Source organism: Polyodon spathula, chromosome 22 (genome assembly GCF_017654505.1).
Source record: "Polyodon spathula isolate WHYD16114869_AA chromosome 22, ASM1765450v1, whole genome shotgun sequence".
NCBI lineage: Eukaryota > Metazoa > Chordata > Actinopteri > Acipenseriformes > Polyodontidae > Polyodon > Polyodon spathula.
In genome coordinates, this window is record NC_054555.1 from 10,881,051 (window position 1) to 10,901,626 (window position 20,576).

General features: G+C 38.2%; 1 protein-coding gene across 1 annotated transcript; it reads left to right on the forward strand.

The window, feature by feature from the left end:
- The first annotated feature begins 1,586 nt into the window (after positions 1-1,586).
- LOC121297499 (soluble guanylate cyclase 88E-like) lies at positions 1,587-19,619 on the forward strand. Its single transcript, XM_041223847.1, has 19 exons — positions 1,587-1,660; positions 4,377-4,517; positions 5,402-5,542; positions 5,947-6,086; positions 6,747-6,881; positions 7,269-7,392; positions 8,937-9,056; positions 9,651-9,735; positions 11,038-11,124; positions 12,255-12,372; positions 12,585-12,714; positions 12,867-13,013; positions 13,436-13,582; positions 13,844-14,000; positions 14,255-14,364; positions 14,979-15,068; positions 17,456-17,602; positions 17,974-18,111; positions 19,251-19,619. Exons 2-19 carry the CDS (start codon positions 4,395-4,397, stop codon positions 19,392-19,394), a joined length of 2,283 nt encoding a protein of 760 aa, XP_041079781.1. The 5' UTR covers positions 1,587-1,660; positions 4,377-4,394; the 3' UTR covers positions 19,395-19,619.
- Positions 19,620-20,576: the final 957 nt, after the last annotated feature.

Here is a 20,576-nt window from a genome sequence, read left to right on the forward strand (position 1 = left end):
AATTCTAAACATGTTTTCTTTGTAAACAAATGTAGACAACTTTGCTTCTTATCAACATCCATGTCCTCCAGTGGGACATACTGTATATAAATAAGCTTGGATAAACTTTGGTCCAGTAAAAAGTTATTAAAAAAGTAAGCAGGGATATAAAGGTTAAAGGTCTGCCCACAAACAGGCCATTGTTTTATCGTCCAATTAGCTCCTCTGAACTGTAGAAACACCTGCTCACTTCACCTACATGCCAATAAAAGCTGTCATAGTACAGGAACATAAGGCAGCCACAGTGTTTCCTGATTAAATCCACCTCTAATGTTTTTATTTTTAAATACTTGTCCTGCTGACATTCCTCTAATCCAAAAAGCAGTCAATGTGTCATGGGCATCCTGGCTGGGTGACATCCCTAAAAGAGCACGAGAGACCCACAGCACGGAAGCACATTTCTGCGAGGGGAGGCCCTAATCCACTCTCCAGTCATTATATCCAGATGTACTCAGAAAACTGACAAATACATTTCACATGCACAAAAAGAGCCAGTACTTGATTGATAAACAGAAAACATCACCAGCAGTGTTTCAAGGTAAATGTCTCTCAGTTTGCCAACACTCTAGCACTGGCAATAACAGTTTAGTAGGCATTTCCATTAGCCTATAGATGGTAACATAAAGGTGAAAAGAATGATGGTCAGATGATCTGCGAAATATCAGTAAAAACGTACTCAGTAAAAAAGAACATACTTAGAACCTCATACTTAAAGACATAGAACTGTATTCAATTTATATATTTAGAGGTAGTTATAAGTTGTTTTTGGTTCATTCTTATACTCTTTCACATAGGCTCCTTTCTCTACCAGTTTATGAAAATCTAAATTTGAATAAAGTCAACTAACTTTTTATATTTCTGTTTGCATTGCATTGCTTCGTGAGCTGCAACTTGAAGCTACAACCTGCTGCTGATGCAGGTAAAAGCAAGAGGAAGTTTGAACACAAATCCACGAAAACTAGCTCTGCTTTCTGACAATAAAAATCACCTGAGGCAAAACCACTGGTAAACAGACACCAGTGAATTGAGGTTCAGTGGTAGATCCCTAATTAGACGGCATTACACTCTGATATTTGACTGCATTAGAAAGGTAACAGCCCAAGCTGTGCACTTTCAAATGTTATGTAAATCTGTTACTATAAAGGCGGTCATGATTGTGGCACTCTGCAGGCTCAATGTCAGATCAGGTTAGGATACAAGATTTACTGCCATTGTTATAGGAACATATTCGCCTTAAAATGCAGTTTTATGCATTAAAAACAATTTGTCATATTCATTTGAAACACCCATAGCAATCCATTTAAACCACTGGATTATTTGCAATATTTGCTATAAAATGGAATGTGCAGCACGTTGGTCTTTGAGCTGCTGTACTTGTTAAATAAGCACTTTGGGCAGGCATCTGTTTGCAGTCTGTTTGTGTCATACAGTGCTATAACTGTCATTGTTTTACATGTGAAGAGGCACCAGGTAGTGACAGGTGCTTATCAACATGTGGGTGTGTATAAATGAGGTCACTGTAAAAACCTTGCTGTTTTAGTTACCATGTATTGTCCAACTTGCTGTTTAGAAATCAGTCAACCAAGATATCCCTAAGCTACTACCCCAGAGTCTGCTGCAGGTATTTTTCTTCTTTTTTTTTTTTTACTTACATGTTGGTTTCTATTTATAAATAGCTTTAGGCAGTGATATATATCTTATTTTAAACAACTTTCCTTGCTTGTGTAAAGAGATTTAGCTGATATAGTATGGTGTTCATTGTGGAAGGAATTATTTCTGTAATCCATGCGTGACCAGTGATTTTGTTAGAAAATGTTTGGTGAAATCTCAGTAGTTTAGCAATGCGTATTTGTGTCTGTTTTGCCGAACTGTTACTGAGAGATAGGATCGCAGGTTTATCTCTCCTCTGAAAAAGGCACCGGGGCGTCTGCTACTCCGGGCATATCTACTGTGCGCACACACTGAACACATCCACGTGCTTTCCTAGCACCGTCTTCGCTGGATTCCCTGAGATATCTTTCGTTTAAATATTTCCTTAACCTAACAACAGGTAATGCAAGTATCTGTTTCCCTTTCTCTAAAAGTAGCAACCATGACGCTAATCATCTATAGCAAAATAACAACACATCCTAATCTTACTTTTTGGTCGAAAAGCAATTGCATTTAAAAAGCAAATCCAACTTTTAACCGTTTTTAAAATTTATTTATTTATTTATTTAAGTCCCAAGCTAGACGTTGAAATACATTTCTACAAAGTGGAGGTCCAGACAGCTAAAAACGAAACAGGAACCTGAAGCTTTTTAAGGCTGACTTTTTAATTTTTTTAAAATTATTATTATTATTATTTTTTTTTTAACAATTTATTAATATTAACAAAAGTGTATGTATTAAATACTAAGTAGCATACAAAGTGATATGATCTCACAGATTGTATAGTATTAAAACTAATATTACGCAAGTATGCAAAAACGTTAAATAATGATACTATGTTGGATAAAGAATCGTGTCTGCCAGATAAATAAATAAATAAATAAATAAATAAATAAACAAATAAATAAATAAATAAATAATGCAATATCTCACCAGCGCAAGTACAAATTCACAAATCAGGCGAGACTGTCACGCACGGCTGATGTAGTAGGGACCGCGGGATTGACTGTCACGCTTTTTCCTTACTGTTTTCCGCACTGGTGACACTCTGCGGGGTTCAGTTTCTCGCTATATTGAAGAATAACTTTTCGCGTACAAATTGATGGTTTACAAAATATGATAGGCGGTTGAAAATGTGCAGGTCACCTGTGACAACCTTTTTTTTTTAAATAACTTAAAGTTTCTACTGTGTACAATGACAGAAAAAAAGTTGTATTTTTACTTTTAATGTGAACAAAAAATAAAAATAAAATATAGACCTTTATATATTTGAAATGTTGACCCACGCTATAAAATAATATCTCAGCCTCCACAGAACCGGAAAACAAACAGTAAATAATTAAAATGAGCATTATCTGGTGACATATCCCACATATTGGTGTAAAAAAAAGTTGAAAGAATAATTAGACTTCTTCCTATAGGATTTACATGTGACAACCAACCCCAAAAACGATGTGACAACCTGCCCCAACCAGACTTTATGCGATAAGTGAATTTTCTCAGTAACTGGGACAACCTACTGGGTTTGTTTTTACACCAAAAGATAGACAGTATCTGGTTCTATTTAACATGACCACCAGTTCAACCAAACTCCAATACTACTAAGAGTTATAACATAAATAACAAGATATACATTTTTTACTTTGGGTATGAAAAAAAACAAAAAAATATATGTGCTAACCTTTATGTTAGATGGAGTTGATCTCAAATTTCAAGATGGTTGAGTTCCAGACAATAGAACACATTTCATATCACCTGCCTGCGCCATCTAGTTTGATAGTTATGAGCACTGTAACAACCAACCCCGTGTGATAATCGACCCCGGTCTCCCCTAAACAAAATCCGATTCTGTTTTGGATTAGGCCTGGCCGAAGTAGAAAGTTATTTTATTGGGTCTGAAATCAAGAATGGGATGTCTGACACGAGTACGTGGAGATTTGGGACTGACAAATACTGGCACTGGTTTTGAATAATGATCTTGTGAAAAGGGAAACATTTAGCATAAGTATTATAGTATAACGTAATAATTATCTTGTGAAAATGGAAATACATGTATATACATTGCTCTACAGCTACACACTTCTGTACACTGCAGCTTAAAATTGTGTATGAAGATCCAGCTATCACTTGTTTCCTCAGATGCTATTTTATAGCAAGGTGATATGAATGGCGCATTCTTGTGACATTTAAGATTTGACTTGCACTGTTGAAGTGCTTTCTAATTTCCATGATAGGCATTGGCCATATATATTTTTTAAAATGCAACATTTTTTTTTTCACCTAAAGTGCAATGTGTTACCACATGTCGTTACTTTTCAGATTACTCAAAAATGTAATCAGATTACAGAAACACCTGACATCTCCCCAACACTGCTGTTTCATTAGTTGATTTGACAGGACGCTGTTAAAAGTTTAAGATGAAATACAAGTCCTCCTAAAATGGTGTGTGACAATTATATTTTTAATGTAATTTAATTAAAAATTATGTAATGCGTCGGTCTTACAAGTAGAACACAGAACACTACATTTATTAGGCATTCTACTCAACCTGTGTTCATTTTTACATTTGAGAACCAGCCCCTGTGCCTATGTAGTCTTAATGGGGCTCTGTATTGTTAGATGGCAGCAAAAAAGAAAACAATGTGTATGTTTCAATGCTTGAAGTGAACTCCATTCTGTTCGTGCAGTCTCTGGCAGCCGCTTTGATGATGTACGGGTTGCTTTGTGAGAGTCTGCACGATTTTATCAAGGAGTCGTATGGAGACGATGTGTGGAAGCTGGTTCGGGAGAGAGCAGACGTCAGACTGCATTCCTTTGTGACCCACCAGGTAATCATCTGCCTCATGAGTGTACTGCTTCTTCACCAGTTCTGCTAGTGCGAGGCAACAAGTAATAAAGAGTTCATAATAAAGTCATTAATCATCAATAAAAAAAAAAAAGATTTCCTATACCATTACGTTTAAATGGTCTCACACAACGAATATGTCGTTTTTAGATTTTTGTTTATTAAAATGAAAATATCCTGTATATCTTGCTTCAATGGGCTATTCTATAGTGGCATTTTATTTTTTCAGAAAGCTGAAATGCACGCTGTAAATGTATTTCCCGGTGTCTTTTGCATGCTTTCAAGTTTTCTCATTTAATCAGGATGAAAATCCATTCTGGTCTGCTCCCAGGAGGGCCCTGAATGACAGAAGCAGCAGCAAGACACAATCACACGCTCAGCTCTCTATAGAACTGTGCTGGGTCCCAGAAATAAATTATACAAGCTCAGTTTATTTGGCCATGGGAAAATGTATATTTCGATGGCGTGATCATTTTCATCTTGACATTTAGCAAACTTCTTATTCTGAAAAGTAACATAAAATAATCCTTCATACAGAAAAGCAGAGCACAGACTAGTAATAACACCAGTATTGCATGTAATATCACTTGCACATCTCTGTGGTCTTGCTGGCTCATTTTTGAGGATAACTGGTTTAGCTAAGCAGTGGTTGGTTTACCAAATCCTTTTATTGGAAGGAGAATGAAGCGAGATGCAGAATGCAAGAGTTATATAAGGATAAGGATGGAGTTCTTGCAGGAATAACTCAATCAAATTCCAAAGACTTACTTTGCAGTTTGACTGGCCTATGCACATAGCACAGGCTCAACTCTGCCTCCTCACAGCAAGGTGCAGCTGCTGATACATGCTGGTCCTCTTCCGCTGCAGGTGTACAGTGAGAGTGTCATTCCCCGCATCGCCAAGGCAGCCAGCGGGGTCACTGGCACCCCATACAATGAGCTGATGAACTCCTGGGGGGTCTACTTCTTAGGGTTTGTTGGGAAGTACGGATATGACAGAATATTAAAGGTGGGTGCATATAATCAGTAAAGAAATATGTCCCACTGCTTTGAATGATATGAATAAAGATGCCTAGGGTATATCAACACCTAAATAAAGTTGCTTAGGGCATATAAACATGATGCTGACACACAGCATTTTAACTGCTCATAGTTAATTAATCATGCATTATGCACATAACAGCTTCAGTTTGTTTATTCCTGCATTGTGTCCCACATGGCTTGTGCTGTGCCAGTACCAGCAACCTGGATAAGCCACAGGATGTACGTAATATTCAGAGACAAGCAACTTTATACCAGTCCTGTAAATCTGAGCTTTACCATTCACTGGCTGTGATTTTGTTACACTTTGGTCTGATTTTACCATGGTATAATTCAGTAAACCTTCATTGAAGCAGCCCCTCTTTGTTGTAGGTGCTGGGTCGGCATGTCCGAGACTTTGTCAACGGATTGGATAACCTGCATGAGTATCTCCGCTTCAGCTACCCCAAAGTGCAGCCTCCTACCTTCTTCTGCCAGGAGGAGTCTGCTACTGGAGTCACTCTGCACTACAGGTACCTGAGCTCCACGCCTCTCCGTGCTTTACAAAGTGCAGCTCTCACCTTCTGCTGCCAGGAGGAGTCTGCTACTGGAGAGTTTTTTTTTCTGTTTCTTCAGTGATGAGTTCTTAACCCCATCCCTGCCAAATTTCACAAAGACTACCAAAATACAAAACCAAATCAACACCCAAGATTTCAGGGTTTTAAAATTGGTGTTTAATGAGCAAAACTGCAGTTTAAAATATATTATATTACTAAATGTTTACTGTGCTTGAATATAGTCCTGCCCCGAATTAAGCATTTTCATTACCTGGCTGTGTATTTGGAGCAGGTGGGTGAGTGCACAAATATTTCAAATTGGAAAAAGGAACCATAAATGTCAAAATGAAGGTATATTTTAACAAAGACATGCAAGAAAACTAAATATAATTTAGTTTATTTTTCTTCTAGATACATGTATAAATGCTATGCCCTCTGACACATTTTGCTCCTAAATTGCACCTGTGGTGTAGAGATGATGGAAGATGCAATATCCTAATTGTTGTTTTTTTTTTGTTTAAGGGATCACCTGGGATTTGCTCACAAGTGATCCCCAGCCTTATTGAAATTGTATGTACTGTAAACAAGTGAATGGATAAAGCTGATCTTATTTTATGTCTCCTGCCCTGTCTGCAGGAGCAAGCGGAAGGGCTACCTGCACTATGCTATGGGCCAGCTGCGGCAGATGGGGAAGCAATTCTACGACACAGACATCCATGTGGAGGTTCTGTCTGAGCAGCTGGTGGGGGACTATTCTCACGTTACCATGAGGTAGAACAGAGATCGCAGGGAACAGCAAAGCAAACCCACACCTGCAGAGAACAGCAACTAGAATGCATTCTATTTCAAATAAATCATGCCATCTTTCTGTAAACTTCATCCAGAATTATATAATTAATTGTATTGTATGTAACTTGTAAAAGTATTTGACAAAATTCTCTCCACTTTCTATAACAACATGAGCAGATTCACTTAATAGAGCTGCATTGACTGTGTTGTAACACAAAGGGGGGGGGTTGTTTATCAGGCCTGAATCTCTCGATAAACATACGCATTTCCATGAGGCATGTTTACATTGAGTACTGTCTAGAAACTTCTGGAGTTAGAAATATAGATCTATTTTCTCATGCCGATGTCCGTCCTGCTAACTTTTTGCAGGTTAAACTTTGATAACTCTGCGTATCGCTACATCCAGAAGGAGGATGAGGAGGAACACGAGATCTTGCCCATCACCAGTGATTTCTTCTTCGATGTCTTTCCATTCAATGTCGTTTTCCGCCAGGTAACTGTCAGCTTTTCTAAAATTCATTCTACAGCTTTGGCCAAATGTTTTGCATCATGTACAATTTTAGGATTGAGATGCAAACACACACACACACACACACACACACACACACACACACACACACACACACACACACACACACACACACACACAAAATCAAACAAAACAAACCAAAAAACCTATATGAACATAATTAAGGTATTTTACTTAACATCATGTAATCAAATAAACTACAGAAAGATTTTACAAAAGGATCACAGTGGATCTTCACTAAACCCTGCTGCCACAATGCTAGTGACACTGATCTGGGTGACGCTAATAGAGCCTGGTAACTGCAACTCAAGAGCTTCTCTTGACCTTAGATCACAACACCTTATCATAGACGACTTGATAACAGGAGTAAAACATGCACAGGAAGTTGTTTTGAGATATCTCAAAATGAACAAGAAATCATTCAGATGTATCCTGTAATGAAAAATATCTCCAAATGAAGTGGAGATAATGAATTCAAGGTATCTCTAAATAATTTAAAGATCTCTTAACTGTTTGCTTGTTGTGGCAGATATTTATAGCTTAATATTGATTATCTAGGGTAAATTAAGTATAACACATTGCTTAGTACAGTATATACATTAATTATAGTTACTCAAAAGAAAATATTGTCTAACTTTTATCAGCTAATGTAAATACATTCAATTAAAATACCAGTATTAACTTAATAATTAAATATATCCTTTTTTATTTGTGTGTGTATAGCTAATTTAATATTTTAATCAATAGTCCCCATTGACTTAATATATGTTATTTCTAACAGTGCTTAATTAATATTCAAAAATTAATCAGACAAATCTGTTTAATTACTTTTGTTTATTTCAAGGTTATAACATTAAGTAGGTTACAAGTATTAGCATCTGATTTCTAGTAGCTAATTTTATAATTAGTTAAGTGTGTTCAGAAAATGATTAGCCATATACTTGATAAGAATTCTAAATATATTCAAAGCATTTAACAGTGCATTCATATATTCTAGCAGAGGAAGAATTCAATATATGTTAAATAATGGATTTATTTCACATTTCATTATACACCATTTAAACAAATGAATCCTATAAAGTCTATGCATCATGGAAATTCAATAAATCTGCAGTCAAAAACAGATTTTGTTCTTAAACCTCATTTGGCCACACATTTCAGCACTTTTCTGAGCAATGCTGGATGGACAGCTCCATTGAGCAAGGGAGATCTGTAGAGGAGATTCACTAGCTCAGACTGTCCTGAGTGTTCCTTCTGTCTCCTTTGTATAGTAACCCATAGCCTTAGCATGATAATTGATGATGGGTTTAAGCCTGTCCTATGTCTCTGGATGACATGACCAAATTTATTCCAATAGCTCACTAAACCACTGCCTTGGTGTTTTCAATGCTGGAATTTCATAGTGAATAATGATAAGGGCGTTATAAGGGAAAGTGTCTTTAAGGACAGGGGATCATTAAGTCATATTGAACAGCTATAACCAGTAACGAGGGTCCTTGCTGTTTTAGGACATGGTGGTGCATAACATTGGCTCAGGACTGGCCACAGTTTTCCCTGATTTGGACGGAAAGAAAATTAATGATGCTTTTCTACTGGCACGCCCCCTGGCGGAGTTCACCTGGAATATGGTTTGTAAATCTCTTCCATTCTCCAAGGGAAATGGCAGTTAACTAGTTCAGCTCTACTTCTGAATGTATCAGTGAATTTGAGCATGTAACCCCTTTTGTTTTCTAGCTTGAGATAGTCGTCCCTATCTAAAATGCTTTAACATAACATATATCAGGCTTTACTTTTTTTAAATAGCTAGTGAGTTCAAGCTTTATGGACAGGGCCTATTAAAATGTCAGAAGAAAATATATAAAAGTGTATTAATTATTATTCCAGACCTTGAATCAAAATCATAGCCTGTATTTTCTTTTAATTTAGTTGTTACTCATTTGCCCACATGTCCACTAGATGGGGCTGTATTCTACAATATGCCTGGCAAAAGCAAATGTGTATTCCAGGAATAGCCACTGACTGTTACATACTGGCGCATCCCTTTGAAAATACTGTTTTCACCTGATGAACTGGCAAGTTCCGCTACATGAGCCCAGACACTCTGAATAGCTGATGATACACTTGGGGTTCAGTGTTATTTTTTTGAACAATGCTTTGATTGAGAACCACAGTTTTGGTGTACACTATAATGACAGTTACTCTTGTCTTTCCACTGATTTCAGATTAATTCACACCCCAACAATTTATTCGAGATCATGTCCAAGGAGCCAGTGAAGAGAGAGCGGAACCTTCAGAACCGTGTGCAAAGTAATTAGCTTCTTTATAGAAGAAATACTGCCTTCTGATTATATCTTAGATGTCAATTTAGATTAATGTCTGTGGACCACATCCATCTATTGTTATTATTATTAATTACTTAATAATGAAAGGTGGTGCATGATGTGGATTCCTCACCATTGTGAATTAGCTTATGGAGTTTTTAGCTGGACATAAGGTGATGGGTGAGATTTACTGTGTTTTTTCTGCAGTCCACTTTCATGTGTTTTATTAATTAATAAATAAAAAGAGTGAGAGATAAACAGTTGTAAATGCTAATACGAGTGCTGCTAAAACTTTTTGTTGGGTAGCTACAATGCAACAGCAGGCTCTAGTCACAGAAATTCATGTGCTATTTAAATAAAGTTGTTTTTTCAGTCTCTTTTTTATGAAAATCCAGTTTGATATTCCTGAAACTGTTTGTGTTTTCATTAACAAGAGTACAGAATAGTTCCATAAATATCAAATTGAATTCTATTAATAAAAACATTGTTGTGAATAACGTGTCTAATTACGTATTTTCTTCAGTGTCTTTTTCATGACATTGTTTTACACACGGTTGTGCATTTACAATGTAATTCATAATGTAGTTATTGCCTGTTGCCTTTTTTTTCACGTTGAGGTGTAGTAAACTGCACTGGAGAAAAAGCATAATAAATCCGAGCAATGAATATTCCGAATCAGAATATTGCTGATTCCTGACCCTCTCCCATTCATCCAGACTACACTGCAGACTGGAGCAAATAACGTAGAGGTTTTGTAATGACCACTAAGAGGCTACGAAAACCAAATGCATTCCAGGAAGTATTTTAGAGATGCATTGAAATGCACAGGAAGCTATTTTGAGATATCAAAAAATAATTTAGTGGTGTCTTATAATTGATAATATCTCCAAATTAAGTGAAGATAATGCATTAAAGGTATCTCAAAATGCTCATTTTAAAATATCCCTTAATGGTTAAAAGATCTGTAAGTTAATCTTAGATATCTTCAATTGATTTGCAGAGCTCCCTAAATCGATTTTAGATGTCTTCAAATTTACTAATAAGATATCTGCTATTCATTTAAAGATACCTGTTAATAATGTTGAAATATCTTAAATAAAACATATCTTAAAATATAATCTGAGATATCTTTGCATGATAATTTGGCTTGGCATACGAACAAGCTGCATGCGTCTCAATTAATTTCTAATACATTAATAAATACAAATCAATAAATCACATGAACTATTTATTGCATGAACTTATTTCATTGAATTGAATGGGTCCTTTGATTGACTTCCTCTTTCAGACTCTGATTACGAGAATGCAAACCGCACTGCTGACGTGGATGTGGAGCTCATGGCATTTCAGTCCATCATTGGAGATGATTATAAAGGTATTGTCACATCCTGAGTCTCTCCACTGTGTTGTATGGGATTTGCTGACGATGCTATTTTATAACAATGGATTCACATCCGTGTCCCTTTGAAAACAATCCAGTCAATAACATGTATTAAAGTGATTATACCCAACAAAATAATTTAATACATCTTACCTTAAAGCACTTCCATTAAAATGGGTTTCAAAACAGCACATGTTAGACCTGATGAATACATTTTAATTTTAAAACATGATACATGGTACTACACTAAGTTAAGGAAATCTCTTTGACCTCAAGCATAGATTTAGTAGTCTACATGCATATGAGTTTAGAAGCCTCAGATTGCACCTCAGGGGACCACTGATCAATTCGTCAGTACCTTGCAGACAGCTTCAGCCTACCTGTGTATGGGAACCGAGACTAAATTGGCTGCAGGTTAAGTGGGCACTGTGCTTGTGCTGCTACCAATCCAGTATTCCTGATATCAGAGTCCCAGCTCTGGCAGCACTGGTCAATAGAACTGCTCAAACATATGAATCAGCTATTCAGTCTGAGCTCTCCACAGCAAGCAGGTGCTGGCACACAAGAGACTGGGGTAATGTAACATGCCACTTGAACACAGAAAGCAACAGAAGTGAATTGATTAAGTGCAGTCAATTTGCGCTGAAGGAGACCAGCAAACAGTGCTTCTGTTTCTGTTTGCAATCTCTATGTTACTATAAGGCAATCTGATAGTATTATTGCTCAGGGTCTGTGGGACCAGTCGTTAACACCCTGGTTGACTGGGGTCTATCTAGTTTCTGTAAAGGCTGTGTATATACCAGTTTGATACACAGTATAGAAAACAAAAGCTGGAAATGTGTGCTCCAAAGCCTAACTCTGTATAACAGGCCACCAGAAATAATGTTTCACAAGGTCAAACATTCTCCAAACACGAACAAATAAATAAATGAATGCAAACCAAAGTAAGTAATACAAAATGTAGCTTGGAGACAGAGGCTTAGATCCTCAGTCAGGGCAAACAGCAGTTCTTTACAAGGGCATGAGCTCCTTTGTTTTGTGAAGTTGTCGGGTAATCCCTTGGACAGGAAAACCAATAGGCTTCCTTTTGCTGAGCGTTTTGTGTTTTGTAATACTCTTCTTAGACGGGAACAGCGCAAACGCAACAGAGAGTTGGGGAGATGGGAGCCGATGCCTGAAGCTGAAAGGACAGATGAGATACATGCCTGAGTGGGAGTCCATCATCTTCCTGGGCACACCTGTGTAAGACATACTGCTAGAAGTATAGTTTATACAGCGTTGGTCTGTCTACATTTTACAGCCATTTCAATGGTTTTTACCATGGTTGGTTACTCTTTAGATTAAGGGGGCGAATAGCTATATAATTACTGTGTAATAACTGTTATTACACAATAATTATAATCAACAATGTTAGGCAAATTGATGTTTGGTTTGCTCTCTGTTTCCCTGTATAGAATGGAAAGCCTGAGTGCCATGTTTAAGACCGGGCTGTACATCAATGATCTGAGCATGCATGACTCCAGTCGAGATTTAGTGCTAGCGGGGACACAGCAGTCTGAGGAGCTAAAGCGAGCATTGATACAGGTACAATATCACCTTTAAAGCACGGAAGATTCAGCAGCACCGAAATTGAGCGTTGTACTAAAGCTAATGAAAAGCAGGATACTGCAATATATTTCAGTCTTACTGTCATGGAATTCACTGTATGTACAATACATGATGCACTGTTGATTTAGGAACAGAAAAAGTCCAGTAAGCTGGAGGAGAGCATGAAGATGCTGGACTATGAGATGAAGAAGACGGATGACCTACTCTACAGGATGATCCCAAAGCCGGTTGCTAAGCGGCTGCGAAAAGGGGAGCCGGCTGTACACACATGTGAGGTAAACCTGAGCTTCCGCCCAATAACCAGACAGCAAAACTGCAAACGTACTATTGGTTGGTTTCACTGACCTTTATCAAGCACTACATAATGTAACCAATAGTAAGGTTGTCCAAGGAAAAGTATGTAAGTCAATTCCATGTAAAACAGAATAAATGCAAATGATTGCCAATGGAATTGCAGTGTGTGTACATTGGCAATACAATGGTTTTGAATGTATGGCAATACAATGGTTTTGAATTATGGGACACAAGGGTAGCTGCAGGTAGCTATTTTGACATACTAATGGTATCATGCCATGAACCACCACATCAGGACAAGCAGGTGTCCTGTGAAGCAGCAGCAGCAGTTAGCGTTATTATCCTGTCCATTGCACAAGGAGTGTGTTTAAGATGCTAACTCCCCTGCTCTGTGCTTCCCCAGGTGTTCCCAGATGTGACAATCCTCTTCAGTGATGTGGTGGGCTTCACTCGCATCTGCAGTCACATCACTCCCTTACAGGTGGTCTCCATGCTCAACACGATGTATACCCTGTTTGACACCCTCAGCGAGAAGCACCGGGTTTTCAAGGTACAGTTTGTGCTCTGCCTTGCTGGGACAAAGTTCCATGGCCATTGTAACTCCCCATGCTTTTACTGTGCTTTACTAGAGCTGGATTCCACCATTCATTATCACACAACGCTCAGCGATTTGGCATTCTTAGTGATCCAGGACTGCCATAGTTTCTTGCACACTCATTGTTAAGTTGTTATTTCACTTCTTATAATTACACAAACAGAAGTTTACGGTTTCAAAGCAGTGGGTTCCACAGACTGAATTGTGTGTCCTCAGGTGGAGACTATCGGAGATGCGTACATGGTGGTGGCTGGAGCCCCAGATAAGACCAAGTACCATGCCCACAACATCTGCGACATGGCGCTGGACATGGTCCGCTCCATTGACCACCTCAAAGACCCCTCCACAGGAAACAACATCCAGATCCGAGTCGGTGTGTGCAGACCTTTCACTGCAGGACTCTGCTGCTCTCATTGTCTTTTTACCTTTAGCAGAATTTTAAAGTTGCAGTGCCCCATATGGTTAATAAGAGCTTCATAGAAGTGTCTAGCCACACTGCTTCAGATCATATACTATACCTATGATACTGCCTAGCTGTTTTTGGGCCGAACACCCAGTGCTACTGAACACACCCTGAGTGTGTTTCTTCTTTCTGAAGTATATCTTTCCTTTGTGAACTGTGTTTAGGAATCCATTCTGGCATGGTGGTGGCAGGTGTGGTGGGACACAAGATGCCTCGCTATGGACTCTACGGTGACACTGTGCACACTGCCTCTGCCATGGAGAGCAATGGGAAGGTAAAGAGATATTGCATTTCTTTTACTTTGCTGCTTCTTTGTCTGTAGGAGGCACACCTGAGGGTCGCACTGTGGTCACGTTGCAGAGCAGAATTTTCAAATAGGCTGTTTTAGTGTGATAGTTAAACATTGCAGCTGTGCTCTTTTTTTTATCAGAAAGATTAAAAAAAACCATAAGTGGCGATAACGACTTGTGTCAATATAATAACTTCAGAGTGTCAATGTAAATTTGAATGTCATGCGTGTTTGGCCAAATTGGCAAAAAATGACACTGTATTTTATAGCCATTCGAGCTTTTAGTTTAAGCTTAATAAGACACCTCCTAAGCTTATTTTTAACTTCCAATTATGGCTCACAGTAACCTAGAGTAGCTCAAACTGCTACACAGTATGATTCTTTTATTATTCATTGCTATGGTACCTGCTATACATTATTGTGTACAGTATGTGGTGTCTCCTTGAAAATGGCTGAAAAGGTGATGGATTCTTCTCAGTGTGTTACTTCCAGGGAAATATGTACTGTATAATTAAATCAACAGTATCCAGTGACCTTATCAACAGCATGTAAGGCATTACAATTCCATTTCATGTTCTTATTTACTTCTCTTCCTACAGGAAATGCATATTCAGCTAAGCGGGGCCACCTACGAACACCTGAAAGGAAGCCATTTTATATTTGAGCGCAGAGGAACCATCACAATTAAGGTGACCAGTCCCGTTTATTTATTTGTGACCCTGGACAATACAAAAACAACTACTTTAAGTCAAGCAGCCCGTGGGCAGGAGCTGTTAGGAAGGTATTTGTGTACCTTTATTTTGTTTTAAAATGGTGATACTATTAAGATTTAAATCAATGATATCTGGAAGAAATCAATGTTATACTGTAATATTTCGATTTAGTTTTAAAGCTGCTTTCAGTGAACCATTTACATCTGATTGGTTCTGTCTGGCTCTGCATGGGCTGAATTGAAATACAAGTATCAATCACAAGCACTTTATTCAACAGTTCAGGCTCCTGCACTCATAGGATTTGATATACAATATTTTTTATATAATATGGAGTGACAGGTACTATGATTGGAAACCTGCTTGTGCGCCATAATAGTCTTTCTGCAGTCAGATATATCCCATTACAACTTGCCATTGGAGTATAATCAATTATATGATTGGACTCAAGTATATTTATAGTTACCATTTTCTCGTATTGTACAATTTCCTAAGTGGTTTGGCATGAACTATGACTAATGGACAAACTTGTTATGTTTTTCAAGCATATTACAGTGAGGCGCAATTACGTTAAAGGGTTTCTGATGTATACCCCCAGTGCAAGCTTTAACGTCATTATTAACCAGGAATTTAAACAGGAGCATTTATTGTGACATAACCTGCTAAGCATGGTAAGGTGTAGTATAGGAAAAGTGTATACCAATTACTTCAAACACAGCCCTGAACTCGTATGATGAGTGTGATTATAATGCAACACCCCTAGTAGCAGTCTAATTATATGGTCATTTAAAAATCAAGTAGGTTTAGGAACTTCATACCTTTAATCCACCAATCATGAAGCTGGATTGCAGACCACTGCTGTACAGTAGCTGACTGTAGAACATTCAGAGAGAATGTCTAGCTTTAAAAACTGACATGAAATCAATCCTAAAAAAAATTGTGTAAAATAAATATTTTAAATTATTCAAATGATAACAAAGAGTCCCTGAGTGGCTCAACTGGTTGTGTGGTGTGCTGGCTGGGTGGATCATATAGTTAGGGGTCTGGTTTTTGTTGGGGATTCCAGAGGGAGCATGGCATTAGCTTTGGTAGGCAATACCGTCAGGGACTCCTACTGGGCTGGTGCCTGGTGAGCTCCTGGTGGACAACGCTGGCCTTTCTTCTCCAACATCTCGAGTTCTTGGTTTTGAAAAGCTTAGTCATGGGATTGGAAGGCGCGCACTGAACTTCAGTTCTCCTGAGCTGTTGTGCGGTCAGGGAACGTAATTGAATATTCTAAATTGGGGGTAAAATGAAACATAATAAAAAAGACAACAAAGCTACTAGTTTCAGGCACTACTTTGGTAGTTGACCTTGCCTGTATAGCAGCACCCATACTGTACTTTCCAACATGTTCAACTACCGGACGGCAGTGCCCTCCAATCGGATCGATTGCTTAATTAGAGACTATGCCAGTTTAGAACGATTACACTCTGAATAAAATAGTTTTTAACAAGAGAGGCTAGCCTAATAGAAAAAGGGGGACAAACAACCTAAAGTCCTCAAGTTTTATTTCAGAATCAGTAGTTTAAAAATACAATTAACAGTAAAAATGTCATGAGAGTATATGTACACAGTTAAATGGCTGAACAGTTTAAGCCCAGCTGTGGCTCAGGACAGCTTGTGCTTTACTTTGACCTGTAACCTCTCACAGAGTTCTTATAAAATGAGCCCATTCTGCTTAGCTCAACACCGTTTTGTATTGAACATCAAACATTTTTACACATTCTTTTATGTTATAGATTTTCAAGTGATTGCCATATTTTGGCCAGTTATTATAGTATACGCAATTTGAGGAGAGCAAAAGCTATTGTCAAATCTGTAACAATGGTATTCTTGTATATTGCTTCAGTAAAATGAAATAGTTAATACAAGAACATCAAAACAATGGAGCTATTTAAAAAAATGATGCAGAGACCCAGTTTTGAAATACCCATTTCAAAGACATTGACAGGCTACAGACAGCTGAGATTTTATTTACCATCAAACATCAGTAAGTTACTGCACTTCAAAGCCTTTTGACCCATGCTATTTCTTGACAAAACATAACAAACATGTTTTAATTTAAAACATAATTTCTGATATTACACATGGCTAAGGGAATCTCAATTTGCAAGTCATGCTTTTAGACTGTTCCTGGAGAGAAAAATAGCCTCCACCCTTTCAGGACCTTCTTTCCTGTCAGAAGCCAACCAGCTGCTCTCCCTCTCAAGAACTGACATTCTTTGCAGCCTGTAAGACGCTTCTGGGTTGAAACCAGTAAACTGAATTCTGTTTTACTGTGTAACTGCACATGAAACTGGATACTGTCATCTCCCTTTCTGTAGGGTAATGTTGAAATTGAGACCTACTGGCTGAAGGGTAAGAGGGACAAAGATGGCAATGCACAGGCAGCCTGCCCACAGTTCGAGGCACAGACCATCAGCAAGACCACCATCTCTCCCCCAGCCTCTCCGATCCATGAGAACAAGCTGGTGAGTTCTCCCTGCTTCCCTTTATTTTTCTTGTCTCAGCATGTTGAGTTTAGTTTATTCATCTTTCATAATATTTCATTAAAGAACACTATTTTTGTATATTATTTACGGTGGATAGAGGTATCTTTGGAAAATAGGATAAAGGATAAAGGACATTGGAAAATAGTCAACCAGCACTGTGTTTTGCAGAATCAATCAGAAGAACGCCATCCTGATGTTCTTCTGCAACTCTTCTTCATACACCTCTAGTTTGAATTTCTTTGTAAACATAGTACCTTAATAGCCACATGTTCTACTGTTAGTCATCAGTTATTTTAGGAGTCTCAAAACAACAGTGGATGCCTTATTCATTCATTCCTTTCTTCTTCCAGAATTTCCCTTCAGTGATTGGAGACGATGAAGATGATGTTAAATCTCTTCACTCTCAGCGTATAAAGATAGAGGAATCTGGGAACTCCTTGGAAGAGTCCTTGGAGGAGAGCGGTTTGGAGGAGCAGCCAGTCTGTAAGGTAAGAGGGACTCTGTCAGCTCATTTAACAGAATATAGAAAGAACCCACGTGCAATTATTTAGAAACTTTTGGGGTTTAATTTCAAACCATTACTGTGGGAAGTGTAGGGTGAGTCGTAAGACTGTGGTTTGAATCCTGGTTGTGCTGAGTTGCTGATCTTAGAGAATGCTGCACTGAGAGGAAAAACTGTTTGGTATATTTCACCTCAGACAGCAACTAGGCAGGCTGTGGCCTCACCAGGCTGGGTCCTCGCCTTTGGGGTTCAGTAACTCTGTAACCTTTGTGTCTTAGGTATGCTGGGGAGAAAGAAATGATTGTTTTTACAGTGGAAATTATGGTCGTCTGTTCATCTTTAGTTCTCCTGATTTGTTAGCAGATTGCAGCGCTGAGGCAACATTCAAATTGGGTAGAAAAGGGGGTCACCTGGTAGAAGCACAGCCACGTAGTGTACAGGGTGAGTCATACAGCGCAGGTTCGCGTACTGGCTGTACAGAGTCGCCGGTCTTCGCTGGGGATGCCGAAGGGAGCGTCACATTGGCTCTGGCGCTTCCGTCGGTTAGGGAATCAAAACCGGCAGGGACTGTTTCTCCTCATCACACTACAGCGCACCCTGCTGGCCAGACGCCCAGTGAGCTCAAAAGCAGACACTGTCCTCCAGAGGTCGGTAGCTTACTTACATCCTCTCTCGAGTTCCTGAGCTGGCTCAGTTGTGGGATTGGAGGATGCCCACTGAACCTTGGGATCTCCCGAGCTGTGTGGGGAATTGCTGCCATGAGGGGAAAAAAAATATTGGACATTCCAAATTGGGGAGAAAAATAGGGGGTAAAATAACTGGCCACACTTAATTTAAATAAATAAATAAATAAATAACAATCGGTAGACAAACAATAAAAAAAATGTAGTGGTCTTTTTTTTACATTTTATATAACCTTGGCCAACTGTTTTCAGTTTGTGTAATAGTTGTATTATACTTGAATTTAACTTAGAACTACAGAATATTTGTTAGACAAATGAGTCACGGCTAATGAAACTTTCAGTACATTTTTAGTGTCACGAGTACGTAAATGTAATACAAATATAAAACACTGTATATGTGTAACAATATGCTTCACCAATACTACATGTTTTCTTTCTGCAGTCTCATTTTAAAGACTCCCACATGGATAATGGTTTGCAGGATGTCAGCGATGTGCTGGACTCTCCTGAGTTCAATGGGAACGACGCCATCATCAAATCTCCCACCTGTTCTACAGAGAAGAGTGTCACATGCTCCCTCTGCTGATTAAAAACCTCCACGCCAGCAGCAAGTGCAGAAGTGCATTCTCTTTCAAGAGGAAAGAGCTTTGTAAATGACACTAATTTTGATGTTGTTGTTGTTTGTTTTTCACATTTCCCTTCTCTTTTTATATGTGCATCATTCACAGTGGTTCAGAGTTTTGATGCTCAAGAGCATAGAGCTAAGACATTAATATGGTTAAAAGATCACAGCCTTGCATGGCTTGCTTGACTGAGGAAATCAGAGTCAATGGGAAAGTTACCTGTTCAAATTCTGTAAATAAATTATTCTGAAATGCTGTTTTGGTGCTCTTCTTTTGTAAATGCATCAAACATCTTTCATTCAAACAACTTATGGATTTTAACCAGGAAAATACTCTTCATACATACAGTACATACATATATGTATACATATATATACTCTTTTCAAGATTGCCACAAACATATAAAACCCCAAATTAATATATGAAGCCTATTATAATAAAAAGGAAATATAGTACTGCTCAAAAGTCAGCTGCAAAGTGAAGAAGCATGGCATTTTGTTTATCTATTAAAACATCCCGTATTCTACTCCCCTAAGCTAGAAAATCTTAAGTGGATTGGCATGCATATCTATCTATCTATCTATCTATCTATCTATCTATCTATCTATCTATCTATCTATCTATCTATCTATATAATGAGCAGGGATAGGGTTAATTTCCTCCTTGCTAGTGAAAAAAAAGCCAGGTGCAGGGTATTTAAAGAGAGCAGCCAGTCTGTTTGCTGCTGCTGGTGTCTGAGGAGCTTGGTTGATGGTCCTTTCAACTGAAACAAAAAGGTAGTGTGAAAAAGCCTTTTTGTGTATTTTGTTAATGTGTGTTACAGGTAAACAGCTTACCTGTTCTGTTGTAGTTAGGTTCCTGGGTGTGGTAGTTAGTGCTTGTGAGAGCTAGCTGTTTGTTTTGTTTGTTTATTGTGTTTACTAACCACTGGAAAAATCAATTTCTGTTTCCTGGGTCCTGCTTGAAAAGGGCAATGAACGTGTGTGAGTTGCAAGGTCGGTTACAATGTGTGTGTGTGTGTGTGTGTGTGTGTGTGTGTGTGTGTGTGTGTATATATATATATATATATATATATATATATATATATATATATATATATATATATATATATATATATATATTATGTGTGTGTGTGTGTGTATATA

Bases quoted from the DNA above. Each gene is read 5' to 3' on its own strand.
- LOC121297499 (XM_041223847.1), top strand. From the start codon at position 4,395: ATGATGTACGGGTTGCTTTGTGAGAGTCTGCACGATTTTATCAAGGAG. The intron at 9,057-9,650 runs GTTTGTAAATCT...CACTGATTTCAG, and splicing joins CGGAGTTCACCTGGAATATG to ATTAATTCACACCCCAACAA. The intron at 12,373-12,584 runs GTAAGACATACT...TTCCCTGTATAG, and splicing joins ATCTTCCTGGGCACACCTGT to AATGGAAAGCCTGAGTGCCA.